The 13,618-nt window shown below is 42.5% G+C and overlaps 1 protein-coding gene across 1 annotated transcript in view; it reads right to left on the reverse strand.

Moving 5' to 3' along the window:
• LOC112080352 (adhesion G protein-coupled receptor A2-like) overlaps positions 1-13,618 on the reverse strand; it is a 93,866-nt gene that overhangs the window by 24,496 nt on the left and 55,752 nt on the right. Inside the window, exon 3 of the mRNA XM_024146082.2 lies at positions 1,622-1,693. Coding sequence (XP_024001850.1) covers positions 1,622-1,693 — 72 coding nt within the window. The remainder of the gene's footprint in view (positions 1-1,621; positions 1,694-13,618) is intronic.

Genomic DNA, 13,618 nt, shown 5'->3' on the forward strand with positions numbered 1-13,618 from the left:
CAAGGAACTGTGATGTTAAACCACCAGTCCAATGTTTATTTATTCCAACTCGCTAGATATCAACACTGACCTTCTGTAACCCCTTCACCCCTCACATCCCCATCCATCCTCACACGCGCACACACACACACTGAGGGCTGTCGTGGCTCCGTGCCCTTTCCCTCTGTAATTAAAGAGCTGCTTTGCTGGAGCAGCTGTGGGAAAATAAGCAAGGCTCTCGAGTAATCACCAGTTGGGGAGCACTTAAATTAGCACTCTGCTGCTCCCAGAGCCGGGCGCACACGCCAAAGTTATTATAGTGAACGAAAACTGAAAATAAAATAAAAACTAAAATTGGAAAAACAATTTAGTCAACTGAAATAAAATAATTAAGAAAAACATTTGAAAACTAAAACTATACTGTATCTATTATCCTTGACTGCAAAACAAAKTAAAATAAAAATAAAAACTATTATAAATTATCTTTAGTTTTAGAAATTTTGGGCAAAAATCTAATGGGGTTTTCATGCTTTTTTTCTAATGGGGTTTTCGAGCTTCTGAATCTGTCCTGTAAAGGCTGCCAGTAGATGACAATGTTTCAAATAGGCCTAGCTTGTGCATCACTATCACTAGCTATCAGTAGCCAACAGGGAAGAAATCAGAGGGCGAGCGCGGAGTGTGAACCATAGGCGTGAACAATGGCGGCAGCAAACCCAACACCAGCAGTGGTCGGTCACAAAAGGCAAAGACCCGTATGGGATTATATTGAGTACGTCCCTGGAAAAGAGAAAAGGCAAAAGTATTGTAGTGCCCGAAAATGGCAGCGTGTGTGGCACAGATATGAAAGGGAAAAACCCAACCAACCTCAAAGTTCATCTGAACAGCACCCACAAAGAATTTCAGGATAAAGACAAGGTGAGACAGACGTTATTTTATTTTTGGAATTCYGGTAAGAATTCTACTCTTGGTATCATATGAACACACTTAAAACGTGAAAAATGTGTGAGCTTTACAAAATGAGCTTTACAATTTGCACACATTTATTCTCTGCTAACAAGAAGGGTGTGAAGAATTTGAACAATATCTATCTAGACCTTTGCCACCTAGGATATTTGTGTGACCGGACCGTCAAATAGTACTTTAGTAGCCCTGCTAAAGGCCTAAAACACATAAATGTTGCCTCTCATGCATAAGGCTACTTTCTGTCCCTAACACTAAAACGAAATAATATAAAAACTGAATAAAAACTAGTAAATCAAGTCTGAAAACTAAAACAAAAATCTAAAAACGAATAGAAAATCACAAAACTACAATAAACTTGGCACACGCACCCCAAATCAGCACTGTTGCAACACCCCAGCAGCCTAAAAACCCCTAACAATCATGACGGAATTAAGTAATTTACGCCAGAGACAGAGAGAGAATGTGTGTGTGTTTTATCTACCACTTCAGGAAAGAGTGAATCTGCTTCTTCCTCTTTAATTATGATGAAGCCATCAAAGGAAGCTCTTCTGTCATAATTGCCATGTGGAATAACTCACCTCTCTCCCCGCCCTCCCCTCAACTCACCAACGGCCCCCTAAGATCCTGGCCTTGTCACTCTGGGTAGCCCAACCACTATGACAAACCCCTTCATACTCACAGTCTCCTCAGAGCCACCAGTCCACGGAAGGCCCCGTGCTCCACCGTGCTAATTAAATTATTCCTCAGGTCCCTAGAGAGAGAGAGTCAGAGAGAGAGAGAGAGAGAGAGAGACACAAACAGAGAGAGGGGAGGGAAGACAGAGCCAGATACAGAAAGAGAGAGAAAGAGCGCGAGAGAGAAAGAGCGCAGTGTGGAGAGAGAGAGAAAGAGAGAGACAGAGACAGAGACAGGAGACAGGAGACAGGAGACAGGAGACAGGTACAGACAGGAGAGAAAGAAGCGAGAAAGAGCGAGAGAGCGAGAAGAGAGAAAGAGAAAAGAGCGAGAAAGAGCGAGAGAGGAAAGAGAGAGAAAGAGAAAGAGCGAGGAGAGAGAGAGCGAGAGAGGAGAAGGAGCGAGAGAGAGAAAAGAGCGAGAGAGAGAGAGAAAGAGCGAGAGCGAGAGAGAGAGAGAGAGAGAGATGGAGCCAGATACAGACAGAGAGAGAAAGAGCGCGTGCGTGAAGAGAGAGAGGAGGGAGATGGAGCCAGATACAGACAGAGAGAGAAAGAGCGCCGTGCGTGAGAGAGAGAGAGAGGGAGATGGAGCCAGATTACAGACAGAGAGAGAGAGAGAGAGAGAGAGAGAGAGAGAGAGAGAGAGAGGAGGTACTTATTATGCAACTGTGGGTTTTAAGAGTCACATTGCTGGAGACAGGGAAGGGGACTGCCCCTTAAAATGCTCTCATCTGGCAGTAGTGGTTGGCAGTTAGCAATGACATTCACTGAGCTGGGCTCTCATCAGGGACAAGCATGCAAGCTCATTGTGACATTAAGATGTAAACTCCAGCCTCCCTCCAACAAAATGTGATTAATTCCAAAATGCTATACTGTATATCCATTTTTAAAAATGTTGGTAAATTAGCTTTGGTTGTTTAAAGAAATAATGAAAGATTCGTGTTTTTTTCACCATCTAATCATGGCATGGGGTTGTTCAATGATAGACGTGTATTTGTTTAAAATCTATCACATGATGGTATACTTATTTAGAGAAACAAATCATCATGTATTTTTGCTAAATGCTATATATCCGCCTCACTCTCAGAGAAATAAGTAGTACTTCTAGGTTTTACACAGTCAAATGTTACAAATAACAACTTTTTTATAAAGAACTGTACAAATGATACATTTGACATCAGTGCATTCAGAAAGTATTCAGACCACTTGACTTTTCCACTTTGTTACGTTACAGCCTTATTCTAAAATTGATTCAATAGTTTTCCCCCCCTCATCAATCTACACACAATACCCCAAAATTACAAAGCAAAATCAGGTTTTTAGAAATGTTTGCAAATGTATCTTTTTTTTCTCTCTTTTTTAACAGAAATTTCACATTTYCGTAAGTATTCAAACCCTTTACTCAGTACTTTGTTGAAGCACCTTTTGKAGCAATTACAGCTTCGAGTCTTCTCGGGTATGACGGTGCAAGCTTGGCACACCTGTATTCGGGGAGTTTCTCAAGGGCATGTCGACATATCTCCCACAAGGTCAAAAACGGGGACCCAAACCAGCGACCCATCAGCCCTAGCTCCCAACCGCCAAGCCACCATCCTCCAAGATCCCCCCTCACAGTTCCACAAGAGCTGCCCCTCAACCATCCGAGACCCCCCCCACCCCCCGAGAAAAATACAATTAAATAACTCCACTCCCACTTGTCTCCAATTTCACATCCCACCCCTCAGCTTCCTTCCCATTACAACTATCTCTGCTGGCCACCCTCTTCAGATTTCTATGCACAATATATCTTTCAACTATGTTGTGATGTTTAACATAGAATTTGAATCTATCTAATCGAATTGAATCCACAGATTGAGAGTTGAAGATAAATACTTTTACTAAGAGTATTAGTATATTAGTAATTGACTGACCCGGTCTCTCCAGATGTCCCAATATTGGCTGTGCTAGAGAATTTAAAACCTTTTGTTTAAGAACATAGTATATGGGATTGATTTTAAGAAATATAACTTAATTCATTTGACTAGTATTATGGTGTTTCTATTCCAAGAAAAATGYCAAATGAAACCCTCAGGGTTTCTGTTAGGATGGAACGGAAAATATGGCTCTGTACAACGTGACTGTRGGGAGTAGGCTATAGTACTAAGAGCATAACATTTCCACACCCTAATTGTAGTCTAACCAATACCCAAAACGGAGATTCAGTGAAAATAAAAATCTCATTGATTTATCAAGACCAGTCCCCATGCTTGTCTCAGAGCAGCATGAAACGGTGCTGAAATAGTTGACCATACTATTGGTCAACTATTTTTTTTGAGGCTATTGCCTCAAAACCTGTTGCTTCTAACTTCAATATGCTTTTTAAATAAATAAGACCTACACCACTTTTAACAGCACATTACTCAACACTAGTGAGACTCATGTCACCTACGGTAGGCCTACAGTATACCTAACAATATTTTTTTAATTGACGTGACTCTCCGCCAAAAATTACATTTAGAGGATTYGAGGATTCTAAATTAATATCTAAGGGGCATTTTTCGTCAGGGAAAATCTGATCTGTGAGAATATCTAAGGGGCTTTTATATAATTCTAAATTAATTAATAATAATAGTGCGCTGCCCTATGGGCCTCCCAATCACAGTCGGYTGTGATACAGCCTGCGAAAAACACGTAATATTGACTCTTTGGTCGTTTTATATATCAACTCATACATCCCCACTGCATGATGCTGAATGCCAAGCGTCACCATGGAATCGGTACATCAAAAATCTCTTCAACRTTTTTGCAATCTGTATGGCACAGAAAGTGTTCAGACCCCTGCCCTTTTTCCACATTTTGTTACGTTACAGCCTTATTCTAAAATGGGTTGAATCTTTTTTCCCCTCATCAATCTACACACAATACCCCCATAATAACAAAGCAAAAATTGTTTTTTAGAAATGTTTGCAAATGTATATAAWAAAAACTGAAATAGCTTATTTACATACGTATTCAGACCCTTTGCTATGAGACTCAAAATTTAGCTCAGGTGCATCTTGTTTCCATTGATCATCCTTGAGATGTTTCTACAACGTGACTGGAGTCCACCTGTGGTAAATTAAATTGATTGGACATGATTTGGAAAGGCACATACCTCTCTATATAAAGGTCCCACAGTTAACAGTGCATGTCAGAGAAAAAAACAAGCCATGAAGTCGAAGGCATTGTCCATAGAGCTCCGAGACAGGTTTGTGTCGAGGCACAGATCTGGGGAAGGGTACCAAAACATTTCTGCAGCATTGAAGGTCCCCATGAAGGTCCCCACACAGTGGCCTGGATCATTCTTAAATGGAAGAAGTTTGGAACCACCAAGACTCTTCCTAGAGCTGGCCACCCAGCCAAACTGAGCAATCAGGGTAGAAGGGCCATGGTCAGGGAGGTTACCAAGAACCTCATGGTCACCCTGACAAAGCTCTAGAGTTCCTCTGTGGAGATGGGAGAACCTTCCAGAAGGACAACCATCTCTGTAGCACTACACCAATCAGGTGTTTATGGTAGAGTGTCCAGACAGAAGCCACTCCTCAGTAAAAGGCACATGACAGCGTGCTTGGAGTTTGCCAAAAGGCACCTAAAGACTCTCAGACCATGAGAAACAAGACTCTTTGGCCTGAATGCCAAGCGTCACGTCTGGAGGAAACCTGGCACCATCCCTACGGTGAAGAATGCTCGTGACAGCATCATGCAGTGGGGATGTTTTTCAGCAGCAGAGACTGTGAGACTAGTCAGGATCGAGGTAAAGATTAACAGAGCAAAGTACAGAGAGATCCTTGAWAAAAACCTGCTCCAGAGCGCTCAGAAAATCAGACTGGGGGCGAAGGTTCACATTCCAAAAGAAAACGACCCTAAGCACATAGCCACTCCTGCAATGTCTTGGCTTCGGGACAAGTCTCTGAATGTCCTTYAGTGGCKTAGCCAGAGCCCGGACTTGAACCCAATCMAACATATCTGTAGAAACCTGAAAATAGCTGTGCAGCAATGCTCCCCATCCAACCTGACAGAGCTTGAGAGGATCTGCAGAGTAGAATGGGAGAAACTACCCAAAGAAAMGTGTGCCAAGCRTGTAGCGTCATACCCAAGACTCGAGGCTGTGTAATCGCTGCCAAAGGTGCTTCAAGTACTTTGTAAAGGGTCTGAATACTTAGGTAAATGTGATTTCAGTTTATTTTTGATAAATTAGCAAAGATTTCTAAAATCCTGTGTCATTATGGGGTATTGTGTGCAGATTGATGGGGGGGGGTATTTAATAAATTTTATAATAAGGCTGTATTTTAACAATGTGGAAAAAGTCAAGGGGTCTGAATACTTTCCGAAGGCACTGTATATACAGTACCAGTCAAAAGTTTGGACACACCTACTCATTCAAGGGTTTTTCTTTATTTGTTACCAATTTCTACATTGTAGAATAATAGTGAAGACATCAAAACTATGAAATAACACATATGGAATCATGTAGTAACCAAAAAAAGTGTTCAACAAATCTAAATATATTTTATATTTTAGGTACTTCAAAAGTAGCCACCCTTTGTCTTGAAGACTGCTTTGCACACTCTTGGCATTCTCTCAACCAGCTTCATGAGGTAGTCACCTGGAATGTGTTTCAATTAATAGGTGTGCCTTGTTAAAAGTTCATTTCTGGAATTTCTTTCCTTCTTAATGCATTTCAGCCAATCAGTTGTGTTGTGCCAAGGTAGGGGTGGTATACAGAAGATTTGTTTAACACTGTTTTAACACTATTATTTTACAATGTAAAAATAGTAAAAATAAAATGAGTAGGTGTGTCCAAACTTTTGACTGGTACTGTATATATATATATATATATATTATTCAATACAGTAATATGACATCTGTATGTGAAAAATTTACATTTTACATTTTAGTAATTTAGAAGATGCTCGTAGCCAGAGCGACTTACAGTAAGAGCATTCATCTTAAGATGGCTAGGTGAGACAACCACATATCACAGTCAAATATACAGGACACAAACATTCCATTCCAGCTAAACAGTGGATATATAGAGTTTGCAAAAAAAATAAAAATGTCATACACATCTAAAATCAATTAATAAAAAATCTGAGAACAGTAATATTTTACAAACACATGAAAGGTTGTAAGGTTTCTGATAAGCAATCATTTCTGATGAAAAAACACAAATGCAAAAAATGTGTGGAAATAAACTCTTCATATGTATACTGTAGAATATAGAGTAGGCTACACTGTTAGCATATTTTTATTCCATCTASAACTTAAAAGGGTTATTTTGCTGTCCCCATATGAGAACTCTTTGAAGAACCCTTTTTGGAACCAAAAAGGGTTCTCCTATGTGGACAGGCGAAGAACACTTTTGGAACCCTTTTTCTAAGAGTTTAGAGAGGTGAAACCTAACCGTGTTGTTCCCAAAGATCACATGGTCAAGAGGACTCATTGACATGCGAAGACGGCACCTTTTACTAATGCTGTACTATCATGATGAAACCCAGTCGTGAATACACCGCTAACTCTGAATGGTCCTCTCTATTCAGAAAGGAAATAACACTATCTGTTTTGAAGCTATCAGATATTACATACATTTTACAACYACCATCATACTCATCATCAGTGACAGTGAATGACAGTACCATGTGAGACTGACACAAACATTAGAAACATTAGTGTCTTCAGCCAGGATCACTTTGTTCCCAATCCCCACTCCCAGTTCCTCGATTTCCCCAGACCGGARGTTGCTAAAAAATGGACCGGCATCATTTCACAACTCTACTTTTTGGTAGTCTCGGGCCAAAGAAAACTTCCTGAAARTGTGTCCCCCAGGTTTCCTTTGACTGGGCTTGATGAGAATAATTCAGGAGTTATGAGAATCAGAAGGAGCCTGGCTCTCTCTCTGCCCAGATGTGTGTACAGTACAGTACACCAGTGCAGTATGGGTAGTCAAGTCTCATACTCTGTGCCCAACCCCAGCTGCTGGTCAACTCAGCAGTCATATAAACAAGCAAGGCCAGCCACAGGGAATAAAACAATACCACTAGCACTAATAAATATACTGCACCCCTTTCCCAATGTAGCCATAAAAAACATCACTATGATAGTTTTCATTTATAACAAGGGACTGCTTAGAAAACAAACAATCTTATTCAGTTGTTTAAAGCCAGAGTAGAATAATGAAATGTTTTACTGTTTATCCAATACATGAGTTGAGTGCCTCTGTCGAATTAATCTGACAGACTGACAAAGAATTAACCACAACTCAAACTACTAAAGGGCATGTTTTCTGCACCATTAGAGATACAGTAGGCCTGTAGACCACCGGCAGTGATTGAATGCTCTGATGGAACTGATGCTAATTCAGTCAACGTAAAAAGTGTTACACACACAAAAAAAAGAACAACGCACAATCATTATCGTCAGATAAATGACTCTTGTCTGTAGTTAATGATGTGTGTCTGCTGTTAAATTGTTCAGTTAAAACACACTCGGCCTGCACCATTATCCCAACCCACCCTCTTTACCCTACCAGTTCATAGGCTAACATTATCCTTGAAGTTGCGATTCACTGCATACTCATTCACTTTAATATATTATTGTGCGTGCAGATTTTTTTGTGTTACACAATGATTGTCATATCGGGATTGAGGTTTGGAAATCTACATAGGCTTTCCATGGACCCGACAGTACATAGTTTCTCTCCAGCCCTCTCTCCAAGTTCTGGAGTTTCCCATATGCTGGTTTTCAAGCACTGCCTCACTATATAACAACCTAGCTAGGACAGCCGAGCTATCCTAAGATGAGCAAGCTAAGAGAGTGGACACAGTAGAAGGGAGAGTGGATATTGAGTGAAGAGTGGAGTACTCTATAGACAGAGAGACAGCTACTGTATGACCAGGGTAGCTTAGATCTCTCCTCATGTCGATGGGAGCCTTTGATCATATAAAGCATCTTCTGAGGGAGAAGGTGGACTGTCCGAGAGGGTAAGGTTTCAATGTGCCATTTGCCCAACGCTTTTTGTTCACAGCACACGCAGCAGCCAACCGCAGCCAGAGGCCAGTGCTCCTGTGTCAGAGTTAAGCAGTCAGCAGTTTCTAGCCAGGCCCCAGGCCAGAGGTCAGCAGTGAGAGGTCAGAGGTCAGAGGTAGGGGAGAGGTAGGTAGAGGACACCGGTGGGCAGACTAGTGCCAACACAACACAGCAAACGCTGCTGGGCACCTGTTCTCAATCATATTGCTCTGTATTGTATGCTGCCATACATTGTGTCTCAAGGTACTATGAGCACTGAGCAGACAATAAAGACAGCTGTTGTTGCTTTGATCATATACTGTGGGTTACTCTGTTATCATGTCAATCACTATCCCATTTAAGCATAGCTCATTCTGGAGTGGAGGTTGGTGTGTGTTGTTACATTGTTGTATTGTATTGTTAGGTGATTGACAGCAGAGAGAGAGAAAGGCAGGATGGAAGTCCAGTTGAATAAATAAGTCTTCCTGTTTCCTGAGAGAGTTCTGTTTGTAGCTCCGGTCAGGAGGTGCTCACGCAAACACGCACATACATACGAGCGCACGCACAGAAACACACGCACACACACACACACACACACACACACACACAAACCACACACACACACACACACTACCTACTGTTACCTACAATTGAATTCACTCTAAAACATGTACAGCTGGCTAAACTCAACAAGAGCTGGATGTTTAAACAATAAGCGGTTTCTCCCCCGAACCCTAAGCGTTTAAAGTGTGGCTGGGAACTACACTGTGCATGGTTCTGGCTTTTGTAAAACCCTGACATAAACTCCAATATTTGTGGCTGATGTGTGAAAAGCTACTGAAGTGGTTCCCAATTAATTTTGGCTGTGCTGTAGATCTTAGACTGCTGAAGTTTGGCCCTGAGGATATTAGGCTGTTCACCATATGACACCAATGGGAAGATTCATCTCCTTCTCTGGCCGTTCAGCACAAACACATGCACACACATACAGTACACAAACACGCATGCACAAACATGCACGCACGCACAAACATGCACGCACGCACACATTCAGACACAAAAACACACACACACATGAAAGTCCCAGGGGACATTGACCTTGGACCATAGACTGTACTCTGACTGGACCACACACACATGCTCCCAGCACGGCCCACGGACTCAGACTTGACATAGTGCAGGATCTGATCACCCATGTCTCTGATTCAGCAGAATGACCTTAGATTCAAAGCAGTTTACATTCTGGTATTTCATGAACAAACAAATACAATTAGTGAGTGACCAGACACTAGGCACTGATCCAAGGGTATACAGGTTACATGATAACGTTCCATGAAAATGGATTTGCTCCGACCAAAACCCCTTTTTTCACTTCATGCCATTAAATAGAAATGACTAATTACTATTAAGTAACTGGATCCAGAGCTTTTTTTAGTTTACTCAACTTTCGGTTAAAGTGGTACCTGAACTTAAATGTTCAGCTGGCAAAAAACTTCAGAAAATGTTGTATGAAATTCAGTGAACATAAAATGATGTTTGCTCAACTTGTCTCATATGTTCCTTCTACTATTATTTGGGCATCTAACTAAACGGGCTGTGCAACTGGTTACACACACAACCAGCGCTTTTAACATAGTGTTTTCAACATACATATTTGACACATACTTCACATACAGTACATGATTACATTGTAAATGTATAGAGTAATTATTATTCAACCTTTATTTCTCAACCCTTATTTTACCAGGTAAGATGACTGAGAACACATTCTAATTTACATCAACAACCCGGGGAATAGTTACAGGGATGAATGAGCCAATTATGAGCTGGGATATTTCTTTAGACCAGAGAAAAGGGGACCTCCTACTGACCTTCCAACACCACCTGGTCTGAAGCTTAGCTTAGCTTCAGAAGCCTCAGCTCTGTTAAAGCTTAGCTTCAGAAGCGGGATGCAGGGTGGTATGCAGGGTGGTATGCTGCTGTCCTCATCAGGGATTTGAACTCACAACCTTTAGGTTCACAGCATTCCAATCTTCCTACTACGCCACCATGTCTGTGTCAATCATCAGTTAAATCTGGCTATTTTCTCATCACTGATTTGATTAAATTATTTCAGCAACTTTAGGGTTTTCTGTATAGTTGTCTAATGTTGGTGGGGAATATTACTTTGTTTTAATGTTACGCCTTGATCACTATGATAAATACAATAGTTTTACTTGTGTGTACTTTTAACAGAGCTGAGGTTTACTTTGAAGTGCAAAGTGTAGCAATACATGTGAAATCACTCATTGACACAAACATGGTGGCATAGCAAGAAGATTGGTTAGTCGTGAACCAAGAGATTGTGAGTTCAAATCCCAAATCCCATATTCGTATTCCAAGATGGCGTAGCAGTCGGATGTCTGTTTTGTTTGTCTTGTTCCGTCCTGTGTATATATATGGTTTTGCTTCGTATATATTTTTTATATTTTTAATCTCAATTTCCATCTACCGACTGAATATACTCTCCTGCACCSCGCCTCACCCAATGTGATATGGATCTGCTATTTTTTATACTTTAGAACCGGAACCCCCTTCAGAAGCAAGCCAGCTAACTAGCTACAAGCTAGTAATCAGTTAGCCACTGCTAGCGGTCATCACCGTTAACTCGGACATCTGCCAGCCTCAGCCCGGTCAATCCCTGCCAGTCTGCGCAGCACGATATCAACCCAGGCCATATAGGACTGCTTTTCCTCTACCAAATCTCCGGATTCTTACCACAAGCTAAGAACCTTTACTCCGGATCATCACAGCTAGCTAGCTGCTATCCGAGTGGCTACTCCTGGCTAACGTCTCTGTCCCGAAGCAAGAACCAGATAGCCTGGATCTAGGCCCAACTCCCGGCTAGCCGAAGAGATCCATCAGACAATTCCTGGGCTTCAATACCTCTCTTGCCAATTGGCCTGGACCTTTTGCTGCCGACACGGAACTCTGCCGATCCATTATGAGTGGTCTGCCGACGTAACCGTCCGAGGGGGTTTCAACAGGCTTTTCAGTTGAGACGTCCCCCTGAGGCCCATCTGCTAGCCTGCTATCCCCGGCCTCCTAGCTGTCTGAATCGCCATGCCTCCAGCTCGCCTAGCTATTCACTGGACCCTATGATCACTCGGCTACACATGCCTCTCCCTAATGTCAATATGCTTTATCTATTGCTGTTTTGGTTAGTGATTTTTATCTTATTTCACTGTAGAGCCTCCAGCCCTGCTCAATATGCCTTAGCTAACCCTTTTGTTCCACATCCCACACATGCGGTGACAACACCTGGCTTAAAAGGTGCCTCTAGAGACAAAACCTCTCTCATCGTCACTCAATGCCTAGGCCTACCTCCACTGTACTCACATCCTACCATACCTTTGTCTCTACATTATGCCTTGAATCTATTCTTCCGTGCCCAGAAATCTGCTCCTTTTACTCTTTGTTTCGAACGCACTAGACGACCAGTTCTTTTAGCCTTTAGCCGTACCTTTATCCTACTCCTCCTCTGTTCCTCTGCTGATGTAGAGGATGAGGATAACCCAGGCCCTGCAGCACCAGCATCACTCCCATTCCCCAGGCGCTGTCATTTGTTGACTTCTGTAACCACAAAAGCTTTGGTTTCATGCATGTTAACATTAGAAGCCTCCTCCCTAAGTTTGTTTTATTCACTGCTTTAGCACACTCTGCCATCCCGGATGTCCTAGCCATATCTGAATCCTGGCTTAGGAAGGCCACCAAAAATCCTGAAATGTCCATCCCTAACTATAACAGTTTCCGACAAGATAGAACTGCCAAAGGGGGCGGAGTTGCAATCTACTGCAGAGATAGCCTGCAGAGTTCTGTCATACCATTCAGGTCTGTGCCCAAACAATTCAAGCTTCAATTWAAAAAAATCCACCTTTCCAGAAATAAGTCTCTCCCCGTTGCCACTTGTTATAGACCCCTTCAGCCCCCAGCTGTGCCCTGGACACCATATGTGAATTGGTGTCCATCTATCTTCAGAGTCCATATTGTTAGGTGGCGTAAACTGGGACATGCTTAACACCCCAGCCGTGCTACAATCTAAGCTAGATGCACTCAATCTCACACAAATGATCAAGGAACCTACCAGGTACAACCCTAAATCCGTAACCATGGGCACCCTCTGAGATATCATCCTGACCAACTTGCCCTCTAAATACACCTCTGCTGTCTTCAAACAGGATCTCAGAGGTCCCTGCCCCATTGCCTGCATGCGTAATGGGTCATTCTTCAAAGGGGGAGACACTCTAAACCCAAACTTTTATAGACCTACATCCATCCTGCCCTGCCTTTCTAAAATCTTCGAAAGCCAAGTRAACAAACAGATCACCGACCATTTCGAATCCCACCGTACCTTCTCCACTATGCAATCTGGTTTCCGAGCTGGTCATGGGTGCACCTCAGCCACGCTCAAGGTCATAAACGACATCATAACCGCCATCGATAAAAGACAGTACGGTGCAGCCGTCTTCATCGACCTGGCCAAGGCTTTTGACTCTGTCAATCACTGCATTCCTATCGGCAGACTCAATAGCCTTTGCTTCTCAAATGACTGCCTCGCCTGGTTCACCAACTACTTCTCAGATAGAGTTCAGTGTGTCAAATCGGAGGGCCTGTTGTCCGGACCTCTGGCAGTCTCTATGGGGTTGCCACAGGGTTCAATTCTCGGGCCGACTCTTTTCTCTGTATATATCAATGATGTCGCTCTTGCTGCTGGTGATTCTCTGATCCACCTCTACGCAGACGACACCATTCTGTATGCATCTGGCCCTTCTTTGGACACTGTGCTAACAAACCTGCAAACGAGCTTTAATGCGTACAACACTCCTTCCGTGGCCTCCAACTGCTTTTAAATGCTAGTAAAACTAAGTGCACGCTCTTCAAGCGATTGCTGCCCGCACCCTCCCGCCCGACTAGCATCACTACTCTTGACGGTTCTG

Source organism: Salvelinus sp. IW2-2015, unplaced genomic scaffold (genome assembly GCF_002910315.2).
Source record: "Salvelinus sp. IW2-2015 unplaced genomic scaffold, ASM291031v2 Un_scaffold16283, whole genome shotgun sequence".
NCBI classification, from domain to species: Eukaryota; Metazoa; Chordata; class Actinopteri; order Salmoniformes; family Salmonidae; genus Salvelinus; species Salvelinus sp. IW2-2015.